The sequence below is a fragment of the Penicillium brevicompactum genome (assembly GCF_028827555.1).
Source record: "Penicillium brevicompactum strain IBT 35665 chromosome Unknown utg000006l_segment0_segment0, whole genome shotgun sequence".
NCBI lineage: Eukaryota > Fungi > Ascomycota > Eurotiomycetes > Eurotiales > Aspergillaceae > Penicillium > Penicillium brevicompactum.
In genome coordinates this window covers 1,993,496-2,021,275 of record NW_026623209.1, presented here as the reverse complement: position 1 = coordinate 2,021,275, position 27,780 = coordinate 1,993,496, and the positions used below count along the sequence as shown (strand labels likewise).

At 49.9% G+C, this 27,780-nt stretch overlaps 10 protein-coding genes across 10 annotated transcripts; 6 read left to right on the top strand and 4 right to left on the bottom strand.

Moving 5' to 3' along the window:
* Positions 1–1,645: 1,645 nt before the first annotated feature.
* On the bottom strand, positions 1,646–5,653 carry N7506_008973 (serine/threonine-protein kinase; the record flags this gene model as incomplete). The annotated part of the gene is made up of 5 exons (XM_056958266.1): positions 1,646–1,887; positions 1,945–2,277; positions 2,328–4,228; positions 4,283–5,011; positions 5,061–5,653. 5 exons carry the CDS (start codon positions 5,651–5,653, stop codon positions 1,646–1,648), a joined length of 3,798 nt encoding a protein of 1,265 aa, XP_056807656.1.
* A 3,524-nt stretch (positions 5,654–9,177) lies between these two features.
* Positions 9,178–9,784, bottom strand: N7506_008972 (uncharacterized protein; the record flags this gene model as incomplete). Its single annotated transcript, XM_056958265.1, has 2 exons — positions 9,178–9,558; positions 9,644–9,784. The coding sequence occupies 2 exons, from the start codon at positions 9,782–9,784 to the stop codon at positions 9,178–9,180; spliced, it is 522 nt and encodes a 173-aa protein (XP_056807655.1).
* A 765-nt stretch (positions 9,785–10,549) lies between these two features.
* On the top strand, positions 10,550–11,513 carry N7506_008971 (pyrroline-5-carboxylate reductase family protein; the record flags this gene model as incomplete). Its single annotated transcript, XM_056958264.1, has 2 exons — positions 10,550–10,592; positions 10,645–11,513. 2 exons carry the CDS (start codon positions 10,550–10,552, stop codon positions 11,511–11,513), a joined length of 912 nt encoding a protein of 303 aa, XP_056807654.1.
* A 153-nt stretch (positions 11,514–11,666) lies between these two features.
* N7506_008970 (uncharacterized protein) lies at positions 11,667–12,774 on the bottom strand (the record flags this gene model as incomplete). Its single annotated transcript, XM_056958263.1, has 3 exons — positions 11,667–12,319; positions 12,369–12,647; positions 12,699–12,774. 3 exons carry the CDS (start codon positions 12,772–12,774, stop codon positions 11,667–11,669), a joined length of 1,008 nt encoding a protein of 335 aa, XP_056807653.1.
* Positions 12,775–13,313: 539 nt separating this feature from the next.
* On the top strand, positions 13,314–15,158 carry N7506_008969 (GMC family oxidoreductase; the record flags this gene model as incomplete). The annotated part of the gene is made up of 3 exons (XM_056958262.1): positions 13,314–13,392; positions 13,444–14,164; positions 14,213–15,158. 3 exons carry the CDS (start codon positions 13,314–13,316, stop codon positions 15,156–15,158), a joined length of 1,746 nt encoding a protein of 581 aa, XP_056807652.1.
* Positions 15,159–15,510: 352 nt separating this feature from the next.
* Positions 15,511–17,100, top strand: N7506_008968 (T6SS phospholipase effector Tle1-like catalytic domain-containing protein; the record flags this gene model as incomplete). Its single annotated transcript, XM_056958261.1, has 3 exons — positions 15,511–15,628; positions 15,683–15,697; positions 15,749–17,100. 3 exons carry the CDS (start codon positions 15,511–15,513, stop codon positions 17,098–17,100), a joined length of 1,485 nt encoding a protein of 494 aa, XP_056807651.1.
* Positions 17,101–18,356: 1,256 nt separating this feature from the next.
* N7506_008967 (peroxiredoxin family protein) lies at positions 18,357–19,082 on the top strand (the record flags this gene model as incomplete). Its single annotated transcript, XM_056958260.1, has 4 exons — positions 18,357–18,409; positions 18,471–18,583; positions 18,668–18,831; positions 18,903–19,082. The coding sequence occupies 4 exons, from the start codon at positions 18,357–18,359 to the stop codon at positions 19,080–19,082; spliced, it is 510 nt and encodes a 169-aa protein (XP_056807650.1).
* A 559-nt stretch (positions 19,083–19,641) lies between these two features.
* N7506_008966 (Mtc5p) lies at positions 19,642–23,945 on the bottom strand (the record flags this gene model as incomplete). The annotated part of the gene is made up of 2 exons (XM_056958259.1): positions 19,642–20,682; positions 20,742–23,945. 2 exons carry the CDS (start codon positions 23,943–23,945, stop codon positions 19,642–19,644), a joined length of 4,245 nt encoding a protein of 1,414 aa, XP_056807649.1.
* A 490-nt stretch (positions 23,946–24,435) lies between these two features.
* N7506_008965 (E2 ubiquitin-conjugating protein UBC13) lies at positions 24,436–25,061 on the top strand (the record flags this gene model as incomplete). The annotated part of the gene is made up of 4 exons (XM_056958258.1): positions 24,436–24,488; positions 24,555–24,643; positions 24,702–24,833; positions 24,886–25,061. 4 exons carry the CDS (start codon positions 24,436–24,438, stop codon positions 25,059–25,061), a joined length of 450 nt encoding a protein of 149 aa, XP_056807648.1.
* A 1,044-nt stretch (positions 25,062–26,105) lies between these two features.
* On the top strand, positions 26,106–26,985 carry N7506_008964 (60S ribosomal protein eL24; the record flags this gene model as incomplete). Its single annotated transcript, XM_056958257.1, has 3 exons — positions 26,106–26,156; positions 26,367–26,510; positions 26,704–26,985. 3 exons carry the CDS (start codon positions 26,106–26,108, stop codon positions 26,983–26,985), a joined length of 477 nt encoding a protein of 158 aa, XP_056807647.1.
* Positions 26,986–27,780: the final 795 nt, after the last annotated feature.

The window sequence follows — 27,780 nt, the reverse complement described above, 5'->3', positions numbered from 1 at the left end:
CTGACGTATCAGCATGTCTGGGATCAAGTTTCCTCCCCCTGCAGCTATACCATTTCCTCGGCATACAATATCCCAGGATGGTATTCTTTTCGCGTTGTTATTTGATTTCTCGGGTGGCTATCTGAATTTTTTACTGCGAATCGTCTCGTTTTCACTCATCGCGTTCATGCACTGCTGTCGGCTTTTGTCTTGCGTTATCTCATCATTTCACTATTTACACCGGGAAGGCATTCGTCTATTTACTATATCCTTTTCGAGGACGGCCATTTGTTTCGCCTATGCGACCTAAAGACCGGGGCTGCGTGTGATCGTTTTCCCTCCCCCCTTTCAAACTGCTCTCTCTATGCTTTATTCGCCATGTTTTCGCCATTGACTGCCCTTTTTCATCCAATTGTCTGCTTATACTTATATCCGGGAGGCTGTCTGATCACTCTTTCTGCTATTCAACTATTACCGCATTAGTCCACGTTATCTTCATTCATGTTCCGTTCCGTTCGGTCGTGTATCTCTGAGCGCTTTCTTCATGAAATCTCCAACGCGAGTCTTACCTCTCTCGAGAGAGACCAACTTCTATTCAGTCTGATACGTTTTACGTTATTTACCGGGACTGCGCATTGGCATTCCATACGTCTTTGATTTTCTCGGCTTCCCTTATTCCGTTCTGCTGTTGTTTTGGAGGACTGCTGGAGTCGAATGGCTTGAGTGATTAGAATACGGATCATAGGCCGGCTTGACCTCTGCGAGGGGGCAGTCTTGGCATAATGGAGTGGAAGGATTGCACTTGCATACATGACGCACCTGTATCGGCAGGGCTAAGCGGTATATCATTGGTGGTAATTTACTCAGGTAAAATAGGGTTCATGTGTAAAGGCTGGCCCTGAGAAGTAAGTCTGAAATGAAGGGCAAAAGACCTGGGGTTCATAGTTTCTCTGTCGTTTCGCCCTTGTGTGATACTTTGCTGCATTGCGCGTGGGAGACATTTAGGGCGAAAGTCTACTCGGCAGGGAAAGATGACTGGCAAAGCGAGATAACATCGGGAGGATCTTCCCGATCTACAGTAAGAGAAAGGGGGGAGGGGGAAACGGTCAAGATATGACCACCCTGGTTGGCGTCATGCTTCGAGCATTTTTACCCGCTGTAATCTGATATCTTACAAGATAATACCGGTGACTATAATTACAAGGAGCAAAACAATGTTGACTGGACCAGATTGATTGAGCTACCTACATGGAGAGCGTTTCACTTTCTCTCCTTCACTGGAATTAAGCATTAAGCCATGTTGAGTTGACAAAATGGAAGATCAAGCAAGAATTGGAATGATGTGCTAGAAATGAAACATGGATAGCAGGTTCCAAACGAGCAAGGGAACTAGATTGTAAACAAAGGGGCAAGTGGATCACAGACGAAACGAAAATTGAAAACAGAAATGAGCAGGCTATAAGACCGGACTGAAACCGGGCTTACTTTTGCGGTGAAACGAGTGTGTAAATATCTGACATGAGATGCAAAGAAAGTGCTTTTGCAGGCTGGAACGCAGTATGCTGGATGTGGGGTAATATTGCGATGAAATGGGAAGAGAAAGACGATAGTTGGTTGGAGGAAGATGCTAAATAGCAATTGGACGTGAGGGAGGCCGATGGCAGACCTATTTGTGGTTATGGCTGGGGAGGAAGTCGAGCACCTTGGACATCTTCTTGGCCCGTAAGGGGTCCTCGACAACCATGCCACGACGCTTCAGTGTAGTTTGCACTGTTTCAACGACCTTGTTGAAAGATGAAGCTGCTCCGCGCTCCTGTTTGAAGCGAACTAAGCTGAGGTTCGCCTGTCGGCCATGCTCGAGGACAGTGTAGAATTCAGCGGTGAACTCAACCTCCCGAAGGTGAAGGACTATCACAAAGTCAGTAGCTGTCTTCAGTTGCACATGAAGTGAAGGTTTGAACTTACAGTTTGCTTCGCAAACGCGGCCATGGACAATGCTGTTGCTCTTGTCCATGTAAACATCTTCCATTCCAAAGTCTCTCCACTCACGAAGAAGCTTGTAGAGCTCCTTGCGGCCCTTCGCTTTGGAAATGTTCAAAGGAATGATTTGGGTTGCTGGCTTAATCTGGAATACACGCGCAAACCAATTCTGGTTGGCCAGTGAGCGACGCTTGTTGCGGAACGGGTTGCGAGGGTCATCAGCTTCAATTGAGCTGTCGGGGTCTGCAAGTCCCTTGCACAGCAAAGAATTGCGGTGTTGTTCTTTAGTCGGTGTGGTTTGAATGTCATGTTCTCGTTCTGAGAGAGGTTAGCACCAAACATGGCATAATTATGATAATTGGACTCACCAGCAGGAGGCTCCTGTGTGTTCTTACTCGGCTTCTTTGTGATTAGTTTTTTGAAGAAGTTGCCACCAAACCGGTCCATCGATGTCTTGCGGGTTGGTACACGATCGGTGTTGACAGCGGGAGGAGGGGAATGAGGTTCCAAGGTGATGGGCTCATGAACGACTGTACCTCCACTGGGGATTATAGGGTGAACCTCCTTCGAAGGCAGAATGTCCTTAGGAGGAACGACGTCCTTTGGAGGCAGAACGGGTGGACTATCTGGTCCATTCGAGCGATGCTTGAACCATGACCATTTCTTGCTCTGCGAACCTGTGCTGGAGTACTTCTTGGAACCCAATTGGGCCTCTTCAATTGGTGCCAGACCGCTGGGAGTGATTTCTCGTTGTTCAGACGAAACGCTCAGGTCAACTGGCTCGGAAACTGGTGCTGCAGAATTGTGCACTTCGGGTGCGGCTTTTCCATATTTCTTCTTTCGGATGGTCAGAGGCTTAACCTCCTCCATGGAGCGGAAGGAACTATGAGGAACCATTCGAATGGTTGCTCTTGGATCAGCACCTTGAGAAACAGCAAGCGAGGCCCGTGGTGGTGGCTGAGTGGTCACCTCGTTAGCAGGCAGGGCAGGGCTGGGAAGTTCCTCGTCAATAACAGGCAGGAAGACCTCGCTTGGGGGGTTAACGAAGGGATCTTGGTATGTAGCCACGTTGGTGTCTCCTCTCCTGGCACTCGTTGCGTTATGTTCTTCAATCAAACGATCCAGATGGCTGATGACTCCAGATAAGTGGTCAATGTCATTCTTGCCTCCAAGTCCATTCTCGAGAAGCCTCCGTCGGGTCTCCGTTAGCTCTCTTATGTTGTAAGGGCGGGGGGGCTCCTTGGTAGCTTTGGAGTGAGCAGCCTTGGCAGCGGATTGGACTTGCTCTGGACTTGCCATCGAGACTGGTGTTCCGGGAGTTTCATAACCAGATCCTACACTTGCAGTGCGAATGGTCGAAACTGAACTGCCGTTGAAAGCCTCTTCACAAATTTGGCTGAGTTCATGAGAGACCTGGCGGGTATCATCCCTCCACGTATAGTCTGAATCACGAACCTTCCGCACATGGCGTAGGCTTTTGACCTTCGGATTGGTCGCCCGAACTACTGTCGGCTGTGCCGGCAGAGGCGGGCTGCTAGGGATAACCTGTGCATCTGCACATTCTGCGAGGATTTGCAAGCTTGCCGTGCTTGGTGATCGCTTGATCTCCCCCTGTTGGTTAACAGTAGCGGTCTTTCTGCGTTTCGGCTTGGTCGTGGTTGATCCTTGAGATCGGTTGCGCGTATGATGGAAAGAAACATTGCGACGGTAGCTCATGCTATGTGTGGACAGACCAGGGGCTCGTGAGCTGGAGTGTGGGATCTTGGAAGAGTGGAAAGATTTCATGGAGCTTGGTTTGTGTTTCCGCTTCTGGAGCACAGTAAACGGTGAATCGGCTGCTTCGTCAAGATCTTCCGGTTCTTCTTCTTCCACAATAGAAGGCGGAGGCTGTACTCTGGGTGATGAAAGAAGGTCCACAGCGTTGTCAGGACCTTCCCGGTGGATAGTTATTTGAGCATACTGTGTTTCTGTGACCGTGGCATCATGTTTTGGCGATCTGTATGGGTCATAACTCTCAACCGTCCCGCAGGACATGGGCTCCTTGATAGAGCTCGAATACCGTGCTAAATCTTTTACAGATGGGTACTGAGCCCGGCACTTTGAGTTACCGACTCCGTGCTGGCTACGGCCACGACGAACCTTACCTCCAGGACGGGAGATGTGGTGGTAATCACTGGCCGAGTATTCAAGTGGCTGTCCTTGATAGTTTTCGAGCTGTTCATCACGGAACCTTGCCAGGGCGTTGTAGAACATCCTCTCGTGGGTTGGTCTGTTGATTTGTTAGCATGTTCCGAAACGCTGTCCGGTGAAAACTCAAGCTTACTCGATGCATAGTAGCCTTTGAACAAGGTCGTTGGGCTTGACATCGTGCCAAAGAGTCTGGAGGTTGCGGAGAATGTCCACATCGATGTCTTGGGGGCAAGACAAAGTTGGACCACAGTCTTTCACTGACAGAGGGGGAGGGGGACCGACGTAGTGGTCAACCATCGCATTGTGAAGCTTCTCATATTTGGTAAACAGTGGGTGCATCCAGATATGCTGCATAGAGATTCGATCCTCTGGTCTCTTTTGCAAAATCCGTTGAATCAAATCAGCGGCCTCATCACTGAGGTTTGAAGGGATGATATAGTCACCCTTCTTCACAAGACGCAGCGTTTTTCCAAGATCGCCACCATCAAATGGCAAGTATCCAGTGAGCAACGCATACAGAATGATACCACAGCTCCACATGTCAGCTTTGTCACCACGGTATTTCCGGCCATAGATGATCTCTGGCGCTGCGTAATGAGGGCTACCGCAAGATGTGTTCAGCCAATGGCCAGCAGGCTGGAGCGCGGCCATGCCAAAGTCTGCAAGTTTGACATTGTGGTTTCCGTCAAGTAAGATGTTCTCGGGCTTGAGATCGCGGTGGCAGATGTTGAAACGATGGCAGTATCCAAGAGCTGCTATGATCTGTCGGAATAGTCGAACTGCCTCTTCTTCTGCCAAAGGTCCGTTCTGTGATACGTAATCGAATAACTCTCCCCCTTCGACATATTCAAGTACCAAGTACCTGGCAAGATCGTTAGTGTAATTCGATGTTCATGGCAGGGGGAACCAACAATTCTCCACGATTTTCCCAAACATCATATAAGCTGATCACATTCGGGTGTTCAATCAACTTCATGATCACTACCTCTCGCTCGATACCACATGGCATCTGGCGGGTTGCTGTCTTGCTGGCAAAGTTGCCCACATTTCGGTCCATTGCCGCGATGCTCTCACTCTGAACCATTGCAGCTGACTTCTTGGAAACGATCTTGATGGCGGCGGTGTTGCCTGTCACTGCATGCTTTGCCTTTCGAACCCTTCCAGTGGCACCTTTTCCAAGGGTACGTCCCAATTGCCATGGTCCAACATGTGTCTTCCTCTTCCCTTTGTTTGACAAGAGAGACGCCGCCGACATGATGGAGTTCCGCGCTGAATCGGGTTGCATGTCAGTTGCCACGGAGAGCCGATCGGTGTCCTGGTATCTCTTCGGAGTGGGTGTCATTAGGAAGGACGACCTGTCGGGTGTTTTAATCTCAGACTCTCCGATGACCATGCGGGATGTTCCATCGTTGGGCGACTTCGAGTGATTCGCACGACTAGACCCATCCGTCAAGGGTTGACGCCTGCGCTGAGGGTCATTGGACTCCCACACCATCTGGTCCATCTTGATAAGTAGAGCACGTTTCCAGGTTGTGTGTCGTGTGTGTATCTGTGTTTGTCTGTATGGGCGTTGACAACCTGATGGATTAGTGAAGAAACTAGACAACCTCACGATGTTAGCTTCTCCCTCGTTTCTTGCCGGAGACTGGCGAGGGCACTTGGACACACGTAGATTATGATAATGTAAACAAGACACTTTGTGTCCACGAAATGAAGTGTAAAGATCGGCTCCAGACAACTCTGGGAAGGATAACGAGTGACAATGGCGGATCAACACATCGTCGACAAGATACGGAGAACCGGGAACGAAAGAGGCTTGGTCCAAGAGCTGGAGGTGCAAAGAAAAGAAGAGTGTGAGGAAGCGAGGTTGGCTCACATGCTTCGGACTGGAATGATACTTCCTTCCTTCCCAGGAATGCGGCCACTTTCTCTCTCGCCTTCGCTCGTTTATTATTTTTGGTTTGTTTGATCTCCAGTGTGCTACTACTTGTATACTCCTCTGCTTCTTTATCTATCATGTTGATTTACCAACCATTACGGCTTCGCTAAACTGTCTTTCCCCTGTTCAGCTCTATACCCGCAATTCTAGCCGCTCGTTGGAAATTACTTCCAGTCTTATCTGACATACTTAGATTATTCTTCCTGTACATACTCTGCTATTCCCGGCTCAAATTAATTCATGTTTTTGAATGCAAATGTCGTGGGGATGTCAGGTTATCGGCAATCGGGATCGACGTTGGAAGGAGGAGGTATTCCCCAGAGGACAGGGGGTTGAAACAACAACCTTGAGGGCAACCTTAACAGCGGCGGAACAGTCTTTCTGTACCTGTCAAGCATTCCATTCCTTGGCCTTTTAGATTCCCAAGTATCTTATATTAAATTAAGGATCCCGTCTAATTGGGGTCAGGATACTTCATCCCACATCCCGCATATGCTACGTTTCATGACCTCTTGCGCACCTGGAGTTAATCGGGATAATATTGACGATCATTGCTATACCAGTCTCTTAGTTCCAAGCGCAAAGTACAGCTTCACCCGGGTCTCACGTCGGACTAGAAAAAATCCCCCTCCCGGGCATCAACCCATCTGCTCGTCAATTAAGCCCTAATTCACAACCACCTCCCCATGCCACAATTGACGTGGCTGATCACATTGGGTTGCAATAAGATTTGATCTGATCTGATTTTGATGGTTGTATTGCTTTCATACCAAAGCCCTCGCAGACTAGTTACAGCTCCATCCCCGGTGGCCCCCTCCGCTCAACCCTGAACCTCACACCCACGGCACCAACGAGTGATCTTTTTTAAAGAGTTTAGACTCAATTGTGCACATTGTGTAGTCTGTGATTTTCTCGAGGGGACCAGAATATTCAGCAAAATACTGTGTCTTGGTAAGTAGACCTCGGAACTCCGAGTGCCTTCAATGTACTTGAATATGCGCATCTGTACACGGATGTATTGCATGAACAACTATGACGTCCCTAATTCATCTTCCTATAATGCCAGTTCCAAAACAAAACATGTTCTCAAATTAGAGACCCAACACAAGGTACGTATTCTCACATGAGCCTACGGTACCGCACAGACAAATATTGGATCCCAGGAATGCAAGGGATGGAGCCCCGGCTCCCTTTATTTTCAACCACATGGTTTACATACCTCGAATAGGAGTAGATACGTACTGTCTTTCTGACAGCCTTTCTCGGCCATAGATTACCATTATGTTCTGTATGAAAGATCACTGGGGTGGCTATGAAAATTACGGACTTGGTGCCCAGGTGTGTGGATCTCTGTTAAGAGCTCAGCACCCAGGCTTGCCCATCACTAGGCAAAACGGCACAATATGATGGAGCAGACTGCTCTATCATTCCAGGGACGCTATATATACCACGCCATGCTATAACCATTTAGTTGTAATGATCTCACCTTTGCAATAAAACCTTTGGAATAGATTTTGTTGTTCGAGGTTGAGGTCTCATTGCACCACGCTCGGTGAACAGGTAGGGACGAATGGATTGATTGAGATTGTGATAAATCATTGGAAGTCTGCTGTGATGAACCAATTTGCTTGCCTTAACCAGTTCACATATTGGAAGACCGATAGCTTTCTACGCTTTACATCAATCCCCATGTCCAAATGCCTGTAAAACAAAGGTTTCGCTGTGCACATATATATTCCACCAAGGTACCTATCAACTTGGAACCTAAAATTCACCTTGGTCCTGAGGGCCGTATCGATACTATTCAATTAAGACAGGATACAACTCCTGGTGTTGTGACCAAATCACTAAAATAATTGAGCACGATACTTGAATTTCCAGTTTATCATGAGTGTAACCCCATTTCGAGCTAATTTTTCGGAATCGAAGTATGCCTAACACGCCGTGGACTATAAACCCACGGAAACGATCCAAACGGTTGCCCAACCTTAACAGGGTGATCGCGGGTAACGAATCATCACATATCGAAACCTAATAAGTCAGTCCACCTGGGAAATAATATCTGTATGAACCTTGGAAGAAGGTTGGCTTCTGGAATATAGGCATGAGAGTGCCAAAAACTTCAAGCTGGCAAGATTGATTGCTTTACCTAGGTCCAACAGTACGCCCAACACCAAAGAAACGTCAGAAACATGTGTCATGAGAAAAGAAAGGTTACGACGATTATAACGAACTTGACGATGACATCAGGAGATTGCTCTATTGTCCTCAAAGAATAGTTATACATGGTGCCTTTTGATCCAGACAAGACAAAACAATCACTTAGCTAAAAGGACCTTGCTGATGTGTTGTCTCATTGTGTTTCAATATATCCAAAGAGCCCAAAACCAAGACTACAGATATCCAGATGTTTTTAGTATATAGTTGTGACATTGCTGGGGACCGCTTATCAATTCCAATACAATCAGGTTCAACCGAGACCAAGAAAAAGATCCATCAATATACCTAGGTATCATGTGCAAAATTCGTTATAAATGGTACCGAGGTCACTGCGGTGTCAGCGGTTGTGGGCACACTGAGGCTGTTTGGGTCGAACGCTGCAACATCGCCAATTCTCGCGAGAGGCGCGAGCCTTGCGACCTTCCTCGCCCAGTTCTTCGTCTTACTGATTCGTTTGCAATGGGATGTTGTCGCCCCTGTCTTGGATGGGCTGAGCTGGTCCCGGGTGCGCCAAAATTAAACAATCCTGAGAGAGTTGACAGGCCTCGTCGACGGAATAACGGGTGGACGTAGTTCACACGCACCGCCACAACGCACTTGGTCAAATGGGCCTACGACAGTCGAATTTACGACCTTTGATTACATCTGGCACTTTAACTTTTGCAAACAATTCTCCACATTTTAAGCCTCTTGACCTACAAATTTTGAAATCCTCCTAGAATGACTCGTCTATCCTTGTGCCTATGAGAGTATCGAATTGAATGATAATGCAAAAGACTTTTCCTAATAAAACAAACCCCCTTTAAAGCCTAGCAAGCTTTGGGTTCAAAAACTCCGACAGATCTTGAGAGTTGACTGCTTGCTGATCACTAGTCGCACCAAGGAGATCCAACACCAGCGATCCCACCAAAGAAAACAGTTTCGACCCTTGCCTCGGGTCTGCCGACAAAAGAATAACAGAAGAAGAATCGTGTGGCACATAATCGACCAAAGAATTGGAGTGTTTGGTGTTGGTAAACCAAGACAGGGGGTGTAGCCAAGGAGTCATGGACCCGGAAGTGGCCAATTACAGCCTCGCTCCCAACGCCAGCACCCGCTTCAATAATGACCAGGGAGGAAGGGTGGAATTGGGCATCCCTTGTGCGAACACCGGCATTTTTCCGCCCGGTCAGTGTGCTCACGTAGACTATTTCCTCAACGGGAGATCCGAAGAAGAATTGGACGCCTGCGTCTTGTGCTGCGCGATGAACCTATATTCATTTCCCACGCATCAGCAATTTGATCTAGGCTAGTAACAAGGCAAGGTCACCAAACTGGGCTCTAAGGGTAGACTACATTTGAATCTCCGGAGGGGACGTTATCTTTTTCAAACACCGAAATATTGGTGTAGCCTTGTTGCGATAGATGAAGTGCTGCTGACAGGCCCAGCGCACCTGCGCCAACGATAATGATCGGGTCAGATGTACACACGGCCATCACGAGGTGAAATAAAATGAAGGTGCTTATTTGTGGGATGTTAAGCTGATATAGTCATCTCCCCGCATTTATGCGTCCGCTTTCCGAAAGCCGTCATTAATTGCGGAATTGGAGAAGGTCGAGAGGTACAAGTCAATTTAGAGCTAAATCAGGCACTGGTTATCTTGAACTTGCCTAAACGGTCAGCTCCGTGCGGAGACCGTGAGGGGAAGTGTTTGCTAGCCCCATCGGTACACCTTCCGATCATGTGCCTTGAAGTATATCACCTCTTTATAGCCTCTGGGGTTATGCCATACTTGCCAGATCATGTCCTAGTCTTGAAATTCATGATCTCTGATCTTTGTTGGATTACAAAACCACCGGATAGTCGGAATTGGCTAACAAAATCATGATATAGTCCGTACAGGGCATGTCATATGACCGGAATAAACATGGGCTGCAGATCTCACGATAAGAACCGTTCTATATACTGTCCAGACGTCAATTCGAGCAGATTGGGGAATTCACCCCTCGAATTACATCTATCCAGCGCTCTACCCAGCTTCAAAAAAAAGACACCTTTCCAATCGAACTGTGATCTAACTGAAAACATTCTGCGCCCTCTGAAAATTGATCATTTAGCTGCCCACAGCCTGCAACTTCTCCCAGCGATGCGGGCGGGGCAATTCTCCACAGTCGGGAGCCCTCCCGATATCCTAATTCCATATGAACTCGACCTTTCTCCCCGTTAGAAAATCTCCCTTTCATATTATAACCAATTTCAAAATGACTGACATTCAAAACGGAACCCTTTGCATTCTCGGGTGTGGTGAGTGAAACTCTACAAGTCCCCAGCAGAGATATCAACTAATCCCCCGCAGGAAACCTGGGAATTGCCATTCTCAATGGACTCATCAATGCGCCATCCGAGAAAGCCAGCGATCTACCATTCACAAAATACATAGCATGCGTGCGCAGTGAAAATTCCGAAAAGCGGTTATCCGACAGATTCTCCGCTTCACTGGATAAGATCAGCATCCGTCGCGGCGACAACGTCCAAGCCGTTCAGAGTGCCGATGCGATTATTCTTGGCGCCGACCCGGCAGATATCGAAAAAGTCTTGACGCAGCCTGGTCTCCGTGAGGCACTATCCGACAAATTGATCATCAGTATTGCGGCAGGTTGGACGAGACAAAAGCTCGAAACTACAATTTACGGAAGTGAAACAACTACCGAGAACACCGCTGGCAGGGCCTGGGTAGTGCGCACGCTGCCGAATATTGCGGCTCAGGTCTCTCAATCGCTGACGGCAATTGAAGTCTCGGAGCCGGCGTTGCCGGAGCGATACCTTCAGATCACGACGTCGATTTTTGAGCAGATTGGCAAGGCAGTGCACATTGATCCGAAATTGATGAATGCTACTACGGCAGTTGGGGGCTCGACGCCTGCTTTCTTCGCTGTTATTTGTGATGCGCTTATTGATGCTGCTGTGGCGGTTGGGGTGCCGAGGAATCTGGCGCATACTATGATCTTCCAGTCAATGCAGGGTACTGCGACCATGCTTCAGGGTGGGATGCATCCTGCTGTGCTGAGGGATCAGGGCACATCACCTGAGGGATGCACGATTGGTGGTTTGATGGTGATGGAGGAGGCTGGTGTACGGGGTCATATTGGACGGGCGCTTCGGGAGGCTGTTACTCTGGCTCGTTTGATGGAAACAACGGATCACGTTAACGATACAAGACACTAATTCACGAAAGTTCTTGGCCTCCTGTTGTTAAGATTTTACTTGAGTCCAAGGACAATGATCGAATGCAATAGTTCACGCGCATTAAATATTGATATCCCATCCGTAAACGCCGCTGTCCTCACAACGGACATTATTAAAGCCATGGTTAGCTTTTTATTCCCCACAAATTCCTTTGAAGATATCAAGTGTATGCTTCCAGACAGAAGCTCTCGTTCCATCCGCACGATAGCCTTCCAAAACCTTTTGGTTACTGACAGTAGCCGAGTCCGCGCCAACAAGGTAGGAGCCGGAGCCCTGGACACCATCAGAGCCAATCGCGACGTCACCACTCTTTGATCCCCGCGGGGAGAAAATAGGGTTGGTGCTGGCATACAGATGTCTCTCGCCACTCTCTTCCAAACCGACTTGCATCGGAGTAAGCAAGAGGAACAGCGCATTCAGAGCCGCCTTCATGAACATTCCGTTGTCACGCGTCAAGCTTGTTCTCACAATTCCAGGGTACGCGTGGATAAAGGAAGTTGACGGATTTGAAACAGCAAGCTCTTCCATCGAAAGCGATGTCATGGTAATTGCATGGTTAGCGCAGTTACGCAGGGAGTAATTCTCCTTCAGCGACAAGTCATTCAAGATCAGTGACGCGTTTCCGCGAGCGTCGAGAACAGACAGTACACTTGACAGACTGTGCTGGCCAGGCGTTGGGGCCGCGGCATTGGCGGCATTTGTCAACTGTGGAAGAAGGTTGTATAAGAAACGCATGCGCGAGTAGTAGTGGAGACTGAGTTTCTTGTCCAGCCCTTCGTCAGTCTCTGCTTTCTTGTTAGCGGGATGACGTGGAGCGCGAATGGGGAGAATCACCATCTCTTCCCTTCATGGTCAAAATGCCAGCACTCAAAACCAAAAGGTTGATCTTGTCCTCCTTTGATTGGATCTCCTTGCACGCCTGGTCAACGTCCTGCAAACGCGAGACATCGCTTTTAATGAAACTGATTTGTCCATCAGGGTTCAAGGCACGGAGTTCCTCAATGATCTGAGATGCTCGAGTTTCGCTCCGTCCAACGAGATACACTCGTGGAGAAGACGCATGTTTCACAAAAGCCCGGGCGGTACTTTCGCCAATGCCACTGGTGCCACCAACTGAGAGAGACGTTAATAAGAAAGTTCCGCGTTCATGAGCTCAAGTCCTACCGAAGACCCCCACCAGGTTGGGACCATAGTTCTTGAGGGCTGCGTTGCTGGACTGTACGGTTTCAAAGGACACCATGATTGCGTTTGCTGTTTGCTGTCTCACTTGGCAAGGAGCTTTGGTTTTGTGAGCCTCGGCGGACGAATTCACCCGACGCCGATTTCTTAACGCCGTTATTCCCGGAGCAGGAGATGCCACACGTTACAATTTGCAGCTGGTTGGCTTCTCTCTCAATAGAGTATCTAAAATGCTGCTCAAGACGTCTGGATGCCTTATGACGTAGCCAGACATTTGTGAAATTATTAGTCAGCAAGTATCTTGCCAGGCCGCGGGCCCGGGGCCCCGACATCAACAGAACTAAGCTCTTGGAACTTCCACGTCGAAGTCCCTGGAGCCCATACTCCATGCCGATGTGATAGCGGATCATATTTGATTTACTGTAATGATCTTCGGCCGTTTTTCGTTAGCAAATACGAGCCTTGGCAAGGTCATTTTTGACGTTAGGCGCGCCGTTGTCATCTTTGCGGGGAGCTGACCGTCTTTGATCGCCCTACGGAGTAATAACACGATCTTCAATTTCAATTTCTCTTTTGCGTCCTTGTACCTTGGCTTATAGAATGTGGCCATTTTCATCATATCCCGAGAGCACAGCAAGTGATGTATCGGGACAAGCATTCGACTACATTGTTGTAGGCGGTATGTGCTACTCCCAAACAATAGACCCGGTCACTGACAGATTTCATACAGGTGGCACGGCAGGATGTCTGATTGCGAATCGACTCTCTGCCTCGAATGCTTCAGTACTTGTTCTAGACAAAGGTCGAGTCAATGCGGGTCTGCTGTCTAGGATCCCGCTACTTGGCCCCCTGCAGCGAGGCATCAACCGCCACCACGCTGAGCCCAACGCAAATTTGCGTGGACGCCATGTTCAACTCCTTGCTGGTGAAATGCTTGGTGGGACAAGCCGCATCCACTCCATGGTGTGGAGCCCTGGTGGACGGCCCGAGTTTGACGGCTGGGCGCGAGATCTGGGACTCGATGAATGGAGTTGGGAGAAGGTGGAGCCGGCTCTCGCCCGAGTTGAACAGGGCGTTCAACGAAGACAAGCGGGAGATACGGGATTGATGCCGTATGTGGACTCAGTGATGGAAAGAGTCGGGCTGGGTCCTGGGGGCGGCAGAGGCACGCAGCGGTATGCTCGCAGTGAGCTTTCAATCGATGGGCAAGGAGAGCGTAGCTCCGCTTTGACATCGTGGTTGGATGCCTCGGTTGTCAAAGAGAGGGAGGGACGACTGACAGTTTGCACGGGGGTCTTGGCAAGCAAGCTTGAGTTTGGCGATGATGGAACGAGCGTCACAGGAGTTTGGATCAGACCAGCAGGAGGAGGCGAGGACGTTCTAGTCAAGGCTCAACGAGAGGTGATTATCTGCAGTGGTGTTTTCGGCACACCGCAATTACTCATGCTTAGGTGGGTTTGTCTCATACGGGCTAGTTTATACTTATTGACATTGGACAGTGGTATCGGACCCAAGGACCATCTTTCGGCTCAGAACATTCCTATAGTGCAAGAACACCCCGCTGTCGGCTCCCATCTAATCACCCATGTACTCGTGCCAGTCATGACACAGCTCCCACGCAAATACACCCTGCACATTATTCAGACAGTGGCCATTTTGTGGCACTTCCTGCTATGGCTCTTTTCTGGGACCGGTGTTCTCTCTTCTAATGGACAATTCGGCGCCGCGTTCTTGCACTCCACCTCGATCGACGACGAGACTATGGCACTGCACGATGCCAAAATCGAAGACGCTCCTGATTTGGAGGTCTTGATATGCCCCCTCAGCACGCTGATTGAGCATGGCGTCCCCGGCGTTCCATGCATGACATGGTATGCGGCTCTTGTGCAACCTTGCACAACCGGCAGCATCGAACTCACATCTGGACTTGATCCAAAGAAGCCTCTCAAGATCAAACTTCCCCTCTTGGTTGATCCTCGTGATAGTCCACGGTTGCGCAAGATTGTGCGATTTGCCATGCGGCTAGCCTCCGAGTTTGCAAGCCCAGAAAATGGGTATCCACATCCGGCGCCGTTTACCTTGGCCCCTGGGATGGATCTGGAGTATCTCGACTCCATGCTTGATAAGACCAAAAGCAAGAGTGACAAGAAGAAGCTCTCAAAAGCAATTCCACCTCCGATGGATGCATGGAAGGCTGTAACGGACGAGGAAGTTGATGAGTACATAAAGAGAGTGGTCACAGGGAGCTACGATCCCATGGGCACATGTCGAATGAGCCTTACAAGAGATGACGGCGTAGTAGATCAGCATCTCAAGGTTCACGGGATATGCAATTTGCGGATTGCAGATGCAAGCGTGTTCCCTCGACCTGGAGGCGCATCTATCTCGGCATCGGTTTACATGATCGCAGAGAGATGTGCTCAATTTATCCTGGATCAAAATTAGAAGAGAGTGCTCGCACCTCACGAATGGAGTCTTGCGTTGTGACGAAATCAGCATCTTTTCATCAGGGGACGTGCTACGGAGTAGCTGAGAGCGAGTTCAGCTGCCCCACACATTAGCATTTAATGCATGTCCTCCCCCAATGGAGGAAAGCCTGTGGTGCCGACATGACGAAAATCGGGCTCGATCCCCACCTGATGGCCAATGAGTTCAGCCGAAGCGCAGATGGACCTAACCTGAATCTGCAGTGATTGTCGACACGCGCGAACGATCATAATAAACCCCCAGACTTATTTTCTTTCTTAAGAATGAGACGACGCTCAGCTTTTCCGACTAAATAGCAGTTTCCCACACTATGTCTCGCCCTCAAATTGTTCTCTGTTTTGACGGAACAGGGAACACATTTCGTGCCGATGGGACAGAAACCAATATTCTAAAGATTTGCCGAATGCTCAAGCGAGGCGACGAGCAACGTGAGTTCATTATGCATCAATTCCCTGTGTTTAATCCTTGCTGATTCTGAATAGATGTTTACTACCAACGTATGATATCAATCATTCTTATCTTCCTGATCAAATATCTAACCTGAGTAGCGGGTATTGGCACCGAGATCACCCCTGGCTCCCTAGCCGCCACAAAGCTCAAGAGAAATACTTTCTCGGGCAGAAGCAAGACTCTCAGTCAAGCTCTAGGCCAAACGTTCGACCAACATGTCTTGGGTGGCTACCGCTTCCTCATGCGACACTACCGGGAGAGCAGCGAGATTTTCATCTTCGGCTTCTCCCGTGGGGCTTATACCGCTTCTTATCTAGCCGACATGCTCGACTATGTGGGACTACTTGGTCCAGATAACGAAGAGATGGTTCCCTTGATTTGGAACGCGTTTTCAGATTTCAAAATGGCCGGATTCAAGGAAGGCAGAGGGTCTGCTGCTTTCTCCTACATGAAACATTGTCGAAGGACACTTTGTCGTCCAATAGCCCGAATCAAGTTCTTAGGCCTGTTCGATGCCGTCAACAGCGTGTCGGGTCTCGAGCTTCTCACCAAGGGCAGATCGACCGCGCAGACCATTCGACACGCGGTCAGCACTGACGAACGCCGCGTCAAATTCCAGCCGGTGCTGCACCGATCATCTGCCCGTAAGAACATTAAAAAAAGACATGCACATATAAATCAACCCGCCGCGGTACCATCGGAGTCTGTCAATGAAGCAGAAGACGGTAGCAATGAGCATGTTGGTGGTTCCCCCAAGGCTTCTGAGGAAACTCCAAGTGAGGATGATGAGACAGACATCGAAGAACTATGGTTCCCAGGCAACCACGCAGACATCGGAGGCGGGTTCCAACGCGGAACGAACGAGGGCAAGCAACTCAGCCATACTCCACTCGTTTGGATGATCAATTGCGCTGAGCAGGCAGGCCTGCACGTGAACCACGAAGAGATGTGCGAACTCGGATGCAAAGACGAAGCAGGAAATGAGCAATCGGCCGACTCGCCCTACCAGAAAGCGTTACTTGAATCGGCCACCACGGGACTGTTGCATTCCTGTCTCGATTTCAATTCTGGCGTCCCAGCACTTACCGTTCTGGGATGGAAGCTCATGGAGTACTTTCCCATCAGTCGACCAAAGATCATGCCCGATGGTAGCTGTCGGATGGCTCTTTGGCCAGTCCACCGCAGTGAGCCGCGTGACATACCCCATGATGCAACAGTCCATGGCTCTGTCATCAAACGTATGCAGTCGGACGACACATATCGCCCGGGCAATATCATTGTCGGTGGTGGCGGTAGAGGTATCAAAACAGCTCCGATGGAATATGGAATGGGCGAATGGCAGCTGTTCAAACATGAAGGAGACCCGCTGAAGGAGATTTACGTGAGAAAGAGTTTACTTCCGACTTTGGCGCCCGCAGGTGAGGAGGATAAGGGAAGCGATGCACTTTGATAATCCAAAGACATCCCCCGGGCACCTGGGCAGGAGGGTTTGGGGGCCAGCTTTGATATCGAGTTTGGAAGGAACAGCTCTAGGGCTGGTCTTTCCTTCCTGATTTGGCATCGGGTGGGGCCCCGAGGAGAGCAAGAAGTCACTGCATATTTGCTGGCTGTCATCTAATCGTACTAGAACGAGCTTTAATTGAACCTCTCAACACTTCAGGTATCCAGAATTGTCAAGCTCGGTGTTTCTTTGCAAGACAAGTGTCACCCGTGAGGGTCAAGAAAAGGCACAAAGACAGTCAACTGGCTCGTCACTTGTTATCGCATGCTCTCGGCTCGTACCCGAGACTGGGCTAGTCTAGATATGGGCTAGTCGTAGGTCGACTAGTCGACTCTTTACTCCGTACTCCGTACTGACGAAGCATCAAGGGGAGATTAACTATACGCCAAAAACCACATTATTATTCATCCCGTCCAGCCACTCAATTGATCTTATGTCTAAGTCCCTACCACTTGCATAATATGTCTAGGATTGATAGAGACTACCATAAGTGACGAGCCTCGGGCTCCTGGGAAGCAAATGTCCTTATTCAGGCATGATTACTCCGTAAGGGCATTTCTTTTGAGGGGATTTGCTTCCCAAGAGCCCAAAACTCGTAGAAAAAGCAGAGAGCATCTGAGTGACATCACGGGTCACCAGATTTTATGCGCAGGTGAAGCAGAGAAGCAGTGAAGCAGTGAAGCAGTGAAGCAGAGCCCGGAGCAAATACCGCTAGGGCTATCCGAGTTGCCACCGCCTTCACATCCCACCTTCTGCCTTGAATCTCAGGCGACGACATAACATCATCCCTCGGCCCCTCTCAGCCATCGTCGCCCAATAATTGCGGGCAATTGAAAAGAATGGAATATCAAATCCGAGGGCCTTGATCCATCTTCTCACCAATTACCGTCTCATCCGAGCTGACTCATTCCAACCATGTGTAATCTTCCGCCTTAACTAAGAATTAACGGTCTAGATAACAAGGTTTATCAGCGGTTCTCGGCGGTCTTTCTTGATAATCCATGCGGTTCGGTATCTTTCTGCACCAAGTCACCTCATGGGTCTGTACCTGTCCCACTCTTAGCCTTTTGGAAATCCCGATGGGCCGATATGTGTAAGCCGTAATCTTAAATACCCAATCTCTCCTCTCTCTCTCGTTTTCCATATTCAGATCTCTCTACACATCTCTCTTATCTTTTCTCTCTCTCTACTACACAACCTTCAAAATGACTAAGGGTTTCAACGCCGGTGACGCTTTCCCCTCGGACGTCGTCTTCTCGTGAGTAGCCTAGAAAATATTCGTCCAATCACCCAATTGGCCACTAACCGTCAAATCCCAGTTACATTCCTTGGTCCGAGGACTCCCCCGAGATCACCTCTTGCGGTATCCCCATCAACTACAACGCCTCCAAGGAGTTCGCCAACAAGAAGGTCATCCTCTTCGCTCTGCCCGGTACGTGACCGCTCTTTTCGAGAATTTCTGCTCGCTCCCCCCGCAGCCTGCAGCCTGCAAGGTTCTCACCGCTGACCGCCACAGGTGCTTTCACTCCCGTCTGCTCCGCCAACCACGTTCCCGAGTACATCCAGAAGCTTCCCCAGCTCCGCGAGAAGGGTGTCGACCAGGTCGCCGTCCTCGCCTACAACGATGCCTACGTCATGAGCGCCTGGGGCAAGGCCAACGGTGTTACCGGTGATGACATTGTACGAATTATTCCCCACCTCTCATTCTCTCAAGTCCACAAATTGATCAACGACTAACCTCTCTCCTCCAGCTGTTCCTCTCCGACCCCGAGGCTAAGTTCTCCAAGTCCATCGGCTGGGCTGATGAGGAGGGCCGCACCTACCGCTACGTCATCATCATTGACCACGGTAAGGTCACCTACGCCGCCAAGGAGTCCGCCAAGAACACCCTTGAGCTCTCCAGCGCCGACGCTGTCTACAAGCAGCTTTAAATGCCTGAATAAATCTGGATAGATGGGCTGGCGCTCTGTTTATGGGTAAGGGTGATTTGCCCCCGCTTTTGAGCGGTGCTTTCGCTGCTTTGCAGTTTTAGAATTCTTTTTCTTAGATCGCCCTGTTGCTTGTCCTATCACCTGAAGTGTGAAATACTTTAATGCAGCCACGAGTTCATTCATATTTTCTATTTCTTGACTTGCCTGAATCTGATATAGGATCGTAAGCTGCCTTAGGTGCTTTTGCTACCCCTGTATAACGTCCGAAGTATAGCTTATCGCTGTGATTGGCGCACTAATTCCGTTACTGGCCCTCGGGAGCTAGTGCAGAGGCCAAAGCCACGTCTGTGCTCGATGCTTGTACGCTCTCTTTACCAAGCTAGAAATCGTGGCGGTAGAATAGTACTCTCAAAGACCCGATTAAATCAATATATTCGTACAAAAGTGGTATCTAAACAAGGCGTTCCCCGAAATCAGACAGGCCTGAATGTAATCATCACACTCGGCGTCAGCGGGGTAGAAATGTAAACATGGAGAGAAAAAAACAAAATGACGCAAATCAAGGACTCTTCATATTAGATGCCATAGCAACGGACTTATTCTTCTTGCGCTCGTCTTTCGTCCGCAAACCTCGGCTCAACCCGCCACCGAGACCGCGCGCCAACGAAGCAAACGGCGACGATTCTTCCCAAACATTCAAGCCATCTTCAGGCTGGCCGACTGCCACTCCCCTGGGCGGAAGAGGTCTACGGCTAGGGTCCGAAACCACGGGTTCGGATTGTCGACGGCGAGAATGCTTCGCTTGTGTGACGGCAGGGTGCGGTGCGGGTGAGTATTCCGGGGTAATTGGCGATGCCGTCTCGGTTGGCATGGGGACTTTTACGGCGATGTGCTCGGAGCATTGGCAGCCGCATCCGGTTGGGCAGGCTGGAGGAGACTTGGGCTGACCTGGGTGGTCTGGTTGAGAGGCGAAGGTGTCGTCTGGTCGAAGGAACCAGTGTCGATGGCAGTCGAAACAGCTCACGTGGCCACAGCTCAAGCATGGTATTAACATGCCGTCTACTACCTCGCCGCAGATGACGCAGGGTAGTTTTGTGGGCAGTGCTTGGCGAGGCTTGCAGTTGGGACATCGACGAACTGAGGATTTGCGTTTATTGCGCTTAGAGGGGGTATCGGGGGCCATGGGATGGTTGTTGAAGATGGATCGTTGCAGCGCATGTCCACAGCTGGCGCAATGGCGTTGGAAATCCAGGGCCTGGGGGTCTATGGCTGGTTGTGGGTCTTTCAAGGATGCTTCGGTGCTGTCTGGGTTGGTGCTGTTCCAGTAATGGCTTGCGCTCAAATCGTCGATTCGGTCAGAAACGGCTCCGAATTTCATAACTTCACTTTGCTGGACGGGAAGATCCCAGGTTGCCAGTAAATTAGCATATGAAGCGCGGTAGGAGCGATATAGCGGTTCTTTGCTGGGATCAAGAAGGGATTGTTGTGCCGGTCCGTTGCTTTCGAATGCATCCTTGTTCTTGAATGTGATTTTGAACCTTGCAGGCGCTGGTGGGACTTCAGGTGCATGGTCACTCTCGGTGTCGGATTGAGCCTGCGACTAATGAAGTAACGGTAGTTAGTCAGGTATTCACATGAAAGGGTGATAATACTACTTACAGCTTGCCCCGTTGTCACGCCTGGGCTGTCCAGGGGTGTTGTTTTCTTCTTGTCCATCCGACTCAACGGTGGTGAGGCTGATGATGGTCCGAATGTAAATGAACGAGACAATGATGACGCCAGCACAGACCCGAACCCAGATCCACTTCGTGGTTGGGATTGTTGGTCGGGCGAGGCAGCTATTGAGACATTGTGACTCAACGACTTTCGGTCAGCAGCGATGCCTCGCGGGCGAGTTGTGACTGGAGGCGTAGTGCCTGTAGAATGTGGTGGTGTTGAATCGAGACGCCATACTTCGCTGGATGACCGTGCTGAAGTCTGGGCAGTAGGTGTTGACTGAACTTCCTTCTGAATGGATGATGCAGGCGTTACCACCGGTGGCTTGGTTGGGAGTGCCTGTGATACCGAGGAGAAATCTAGTGAGAAATCTTGCTGTCCGGGTTGCTTCTTGGCTTTTTCATGCTCCAAAGCGCCCTCTTGACTGGCTTCCAGTAGCACGCACGAAAGCATCGCTACCATTTGCACATCTCCAATGCGCTCAAAATGTTCAAACAAAGCAGGAACAAGCCAATGGCTGCCAAGAGGGTGGTCTCCCCAGCGAATGATACTTCCTGATACATCTCTGTACATCCCATCGACTCCAAGGCCACCAATACCACCACCTTTCATTCGCATGCGCCGTTGCAACAAACCTGACTCAGGCAAGGCATTGGAATCCTTTCGAACATGCAAAATCAATTTGATCAGACCCCAGATTTGGGCTAGTTCGTAGCAGCCCGCGTCAAGGGCTACCGCAGCATTGTGGGAACACACATCTGTCCCTTTGCCACAGATGCGATATTGACAAGCTAACTGCCGCTTGACTGGTAACAAGTCGCTCAAGTTATGGATTGAAACGATGTTCTGGGGACCTTCGGATTTGAGTGTCCCAGAGCCTCCGATCGATCGCTGGGAATTATCCGTTGAACGTGGTCGGTGAACACCATAGCTTCCGGCACTGCGCCATGTTTGCGGTGCAGGGAAGCGCGTGGGTAGTCCAGAAAGCATATCAGACGAGCCCGAAGAGCTTGAAGAGTCTGAGTACGATTCATCTGAATCGGATGAGGCACCATCCTCTGTGCTGGTAATTGTTCCCCTTCCACGAGGACCAGGAGAGTTGGTGTGGAGGCGACCAAACCCTTCAAAGACCTTATCTCCACGAGACCATCTTGTCATCTCTTTAAAGCCCATGTTTTCGAACAATTCCGCTGACTTGTCTTTCTTTTGCTTTGGCGGGAAGAAACACACTAGGCGGCCATCGTTTGCCCAAAGGGCTCCGCAAGCCTTGGCCACGGGCACCATGACGTTGGCGTTGACAGGTCGGAGGAGCTCAGAGCTCATCCCTAGCTCTTGACTCTGGGTCATTCCAACTTCGTCTTCGTCACTCGATTCTCCTTCTATTTCACCGTTGATGGGAGATTTGAGGGTATCGCCAGTCTCTCCGAGAATCCATGCTATACTTTCCTCTAGACTGCTCTCGCCCAATAGATAGCGAACGGCGCCTTCTAGACACCCGCGATTTCGGGACATGTATGTTTCAGCAATTGTTCTCAGCGCAGCAGTGGTCTTTGCGGCCCACTCATCAGTCACTGCTGCTGTCTTTTGGACGGCGAATGTTGGAATCGCAGACTTGGGATAGGTTGTCGGGAATTTGATGTCCACTTTCAAGAACAACGAGGCCCCGTCGGCGCCCCAGGGACCATGAAGGGAAATTGAGATCTTTCGTTGGCGCACATCGACCGAATCAAAGGCGACTTTTGTAAACTTCTCGCCGACATGACTGATTTCATCTCCCAGTGTTTCGATATCCCATCCTGAGATCTTCACACCGCGCATCCAGGCAATTGGATTCGTATCGGCTCTCAGATTAGATCTTGGCTGCATACCAACTCGACCATGATGACCTCCTTTGATCCAGCCACGAGCGTGCGGAACAGTGATGGCGTTCATCCCAGCACCGGTAGCATTGTTCTGGTTCTGACCGCCAACTGAAGAAGCTGTGTCCTGGTCATCAATTTCCAGGTCGGAATTGACATCGCGGAAACTCCGGTATATGGCACCAAGCCGGGTCACAGTTCGTGTGGAAATGAAACTCTTGCCCTTCTCGTAACCAACGCGCTGTAGAATCTCAGGATCGACTCTATGTAGCCGAAGCTCTCTGTCCGTTCCCCAAGTCACTAATTGATACTCGCGATGGTCGATCCCGTCTGCTACACCCCCTCGGGGCCTCCACAGAAACTCTTTGACCTGTCCCTTGTGCCCTGGAAAGCTATGAACCAGAGGTAAGTCATCCTCGGGAGATGAGCCCTCCTCGGCTCGTCGGCTGTAGAGATGAAGATCGTTGTTGCCTCTCTGTGGCATTGCAAGCACACCCCATCCAAAGGGTGTATTGCGGGCTCGCCAAACGGGAAACGGGGTATGAATCTGCTTCTCTGGGATATCGGCCGAGTCGGTGGTGTAGTCCCAGAACTTGACCGTTCTATCCAGAGAACAAGTCACCAGGGCACCACGTCGAACACGATTCCAATCAACGCCATAGATCTTGGTGTTGTGGGCTTCGATGGACTTGATTGGGTACGCACCCATTCGATCATCCCAGATCCGAAGAAACCGATCGTGAGAGCTCGCAATGACGTGGGGATCTTGCCGATTCCATTTGACCTGGGTCGCACCAGTGAACCAATCGGAGAACGAGACGGCTGGCCGCGCGGGAGCGCGTAAATCCCAGCAATGTACAAAGCTGTCCACGGAGCAAGTAGCCAGAAGATCGGGATGAAATGCAGAGAAGTTTATGTCCGTGATTGCGCGAGAATGGGCGTGGAGCACAATTTCAATGGAGTTTTGCCATGTCTTCATTGACAAGTTCCATACCAAGGCTTTCTGGTTCGACGTACTAACAACCCATTGATCGCGTGCGGCGAATGGTGACCACTGTACGTCGGCTACCTCCCATGGTGTGTGATGAGGGAGATACCGTGGCGGAGAGTACGGGGAATCCAGATCAATGACATGTAGACCCTCCTTGGATGCGAGAACGACATCTCGTCCACAGGGGGATATTGACATAGATCCTACCGGCTGCTCTACATGGAAAGAACTATCCTCGTCAAACGTGGGGCTTTCCATCGCCGACGCGAGAGGTCTTGCTTCCATGGAGCTAGACATGGTGAAGTTGGTCGCTTAATCTCCGATGTTGGTCGGGCCGCAATCATGCAGGAATTGGGAAAGCCAAGGATCTATGCATGAAACACATGGATTGATGTCACTATTGATGGTCCTTCTGGTCCCATTTTCGACAATGACATCCCCTTGCCCCTAGCTCATGGGATATATGACCGTGAGATGCGCTCTGGAGAGTGAAGTGATAACGCGATACCGAGTGCGTGGCTGGTGTGGCTGTGGAATTATGACATCACATGACCCCGTACGGGACGCGAAAAAGCCCCGCCATGCAGGAGCCCCTCGGCTGGTTACGTCGAGGGTCTGGATCTGTATTTGTTGACGCTTGACCTATTCCTCTGCTGAACGGCTTTCACAAAGTGCTTTTTGGCCGCAGTTGAAGACGCGCAAGCTTCTTATCTCTTCCAGATATTACTTTACCCCTCCAAACCATCAAAACATTCAATAACCACGGTTATTGATAAGCCGGTTCACCATGGCTTTGCCTAAGAGAATCATCAAGGAGACCGAGCGTCTGATGGCAGAGCCGTAAGAGACACATATCGCCCGGAATCGCATTCGCGCCGTCGCTCACGCAATACACTCCAATTATAGTGTCCCAGGCATCAACGCTGTCCCTCACGAAGATAATTTGCGCTATTTTGACGTCTCAATCCACGGACCCGCGCAATCCCCATATGAGGGTATCGTCCCAAGAGCCTTTGGTCGACTACAATCGATATACTGACAATCTGGCTGCAGGTGGTATCTTCAGACTCGAGCTTTTCCTTCCCGACGACTATCCTATGACCCCTCCCAAGATCCGTTTCTTGACTAAGATCTATCACCCCAACATTGATCGCCTGGGTCGCATCTGTCTTGATGTGTTGAAGAGTGAGGACAATTCATTGCTCCGCGTATCACAGTTGCTAACCATGGTATCTAGACAACTGGTCTCCAGCTCTTCAGATTCGCACGATCCTTCTGTCTATTCAAGCCCTGCTTGGAGCCCCGAATCCCGATGACCCGCTTGCCAATGATGTCGCCGAAAGGTGGAAGGAAGATGAGCCTGCTGCGATTCAAACAGCGAAGGAATGGACCCGGACACACGCTATGACTTGAGCACTGTGAATTGTTATGTGACCATGAAGTACAGAACAGGTCTTTCTGTTTGAGAGCGCGGGCATTGAGTGTCAGGCATTCGTTATGTTGACGAGCATGCCGATTAGAAAGAACTCGTTTTCCAGTCCCAGCATTAGCTTTCATTCCATCTTAGCCCATCACGATATAAAATAAGCTTCGTCGGGTATTGTCGGGTTTGATTATCTATAAGTCACGGCAATATATCTATCGTGTGCTTCCAAAACTTTGCTGTTGCTTCTTGGCGGATATAGCGTATTGGAGTCGAGATTGAATTAAGCTCCTGGTGCTCATATTGCTGGATGTGCTACGACACCAGAATAGCAGTGGGCCGGCCCTTCGGCCACTTTCATGAGTGTAGTTAGTCGTCACTCCGAAAAGTCCCTTTCGCGCAGAGCCTAACATTTTAACTCTTCGGCGATGAGAACATTCGATTTTTCCGTGGGCAGGTCCTTTGCGAGAATTATGATGAACAAGAGTGATATCCCGAATGTAGATTTATTAGTAGAATGCCCAGATGATCGCTGGGGTTGTCTAATCGCAGTTTAGCTCTTCAGTAAACGGTCTACCCGTAGACCTCCAGTCGGAGTGGCACTCTAGCTCATCAAAATTCTCACAAGGACCCCCAATCCATAAGTGAAGACATTCTGGATGGGGTTTGGCGACAGAGTGTTGGTGAGTTGTGAATAATGAGCAACCGTGTGACATTTGATCACATGGGACGTCCGATATCCATCTGCTCAATGAACTAGATGCAGTAAATCCCAATGAGCACACTCGTCATATGAGATTGATCTTGATACTTCATCCATGACAAGACAACTGAAGAGTTGTTTCAAGTGAAAAGATATCACGTGCACCCGTTTCTTATCGATAACGCGACCCGGAAAGGGCAGAGCGGGTCACGTGTCGCACTTTAGCGAGCGCCCGCACCACAATTGGATCAGCAGCATCACCGCGATCCACGATTTTCGACAACCACTTTAACGCCAACCCGACCCCGTCAGCGCATCTCCATCCGTCAAGATGCGTACCTACGACGACGCCTTCAGCGGTCAGAAGATCTACCCCGGCAAGGTGCGTTCAATTCCGTCGTCGCCCCTAGGAGGAATTTGTGTGCGAGGAATATGGCTTTGCGGATTCGACATTGAACCCTCGACCTTTCCCCATAACGTCAAAACCTGTCGCTCTGCGCTTCGCCACTTTCCATTTCGATCGAATCGTCGCACAAATATACTTCGTTTTGTTGCATTTCCAGAAGCTAATCTTTGATCTTCAAATCTACAGGGCAAGCTCTTCGTCCGTGGTGACTCCAAGATCTTCCGCTTCCAGAACGGAAAGTCCGAGTCCCTCTTCCTCCAGCGCAAGAACCCCCGCCGCATCGCATGGACTGTTCTCTTCCGTCGCCAGCACCGCAAGGGTATCTCTGAGGTCGGTCGCCCTTCCCGTTGGATTATTGTTGAATGGCGTGGTGGAATCAACGGCCGAATCGAATGGTTACGTCAATCATGAGACGGAGCAAGAAGAGGGAAAATCGTGATATTGCCACGCCATGAACGGGACCAAGTGATGGAAAAAAAATGCGACTACAGATTACTGACCGGGTCATATTTTGGATTTATAGGAGGTCGCCAAGAAGCGCACCCGCCGTGTTGTCAAGAACCAGCGTGCCATCGTTGGTGCTTCCCTCGACGTGATCAAGGAGCGCCGCTCCCAGCGCCCCGAGGCCCGCGAGGCCGCCCGCAAGCAGGCCATCAAGGAGGCCAAGGAGAAGAAGGCTGCTTCCGCCACCGCCAAGAAGGCCGAGAAGGCCAAGTCCGCCGCTGCTAAGGGTGGTGCCCAGCGCATCCAGAGCAAGCAGGGTGCTAAGGGCTCTGCCCCCAAGGTCGCCGCCAAGTCCCGCTAAATTATTTGAAATAAATGGTTGGAATTGGAGGTGTTCGGGAACTGTGCTGAGGGTTGCGATATGATGGAACTTACGGACCTGGAGTACTGTCTGTGAGAACTGGCCTTGAGCCTTGACCTTGTTTCTATGCAATACAAATTCATGCAGCAAAATGGGAACAAAGGAATCAAAAATATGAATCCCCATGCGAGTATCAAATCTCCGCTCCAGTCCAGCCTGGAGTAACGAACCCTTGCTCTGTTTGCCGCGGTCCATATCTTCCATTGTCGATGAATGGTCGGATATGTACTTGCCGGATCTCGCCGAAGAAGTAGACCAGATTCGGTGTTACATGCTGTAACTAAATATCATGTTTTGTTGCTCTGGATTCTTTTATCTACTTTCAGACCACTTGGCTACTTGTCGATGAGTACACCTTGAATAGAATTGTAGAATTGTGATGATTCATGCACTGTCTATGCTAACTATAGCTTCTAAGTCACCCCGCAATGCATCAACTCCAGATCGGAGGAAGCTGGCCAACCAAAATCATGCAAAAGCCATGATATTACAATCTAAGAATGGGGGAGGATCCTTCATGATGATGCCAGGCAGATCAAGTGACTCCCCGCATTCTTTTACCTTATGCGAATCAGTCTGGTGCTGGTTCGCAAGAGGGGTAGATTTGAGATCGCCGACTGCTCAACGCGTGCCATGTGGTATCAAGCAAGAGCCACATATGCAATTGTACTCCGTAGAAAACATCAAGCTTGCTCCCAGCTCCTTTCCCCGGGACATGCCACCAAAGCGGGCTTT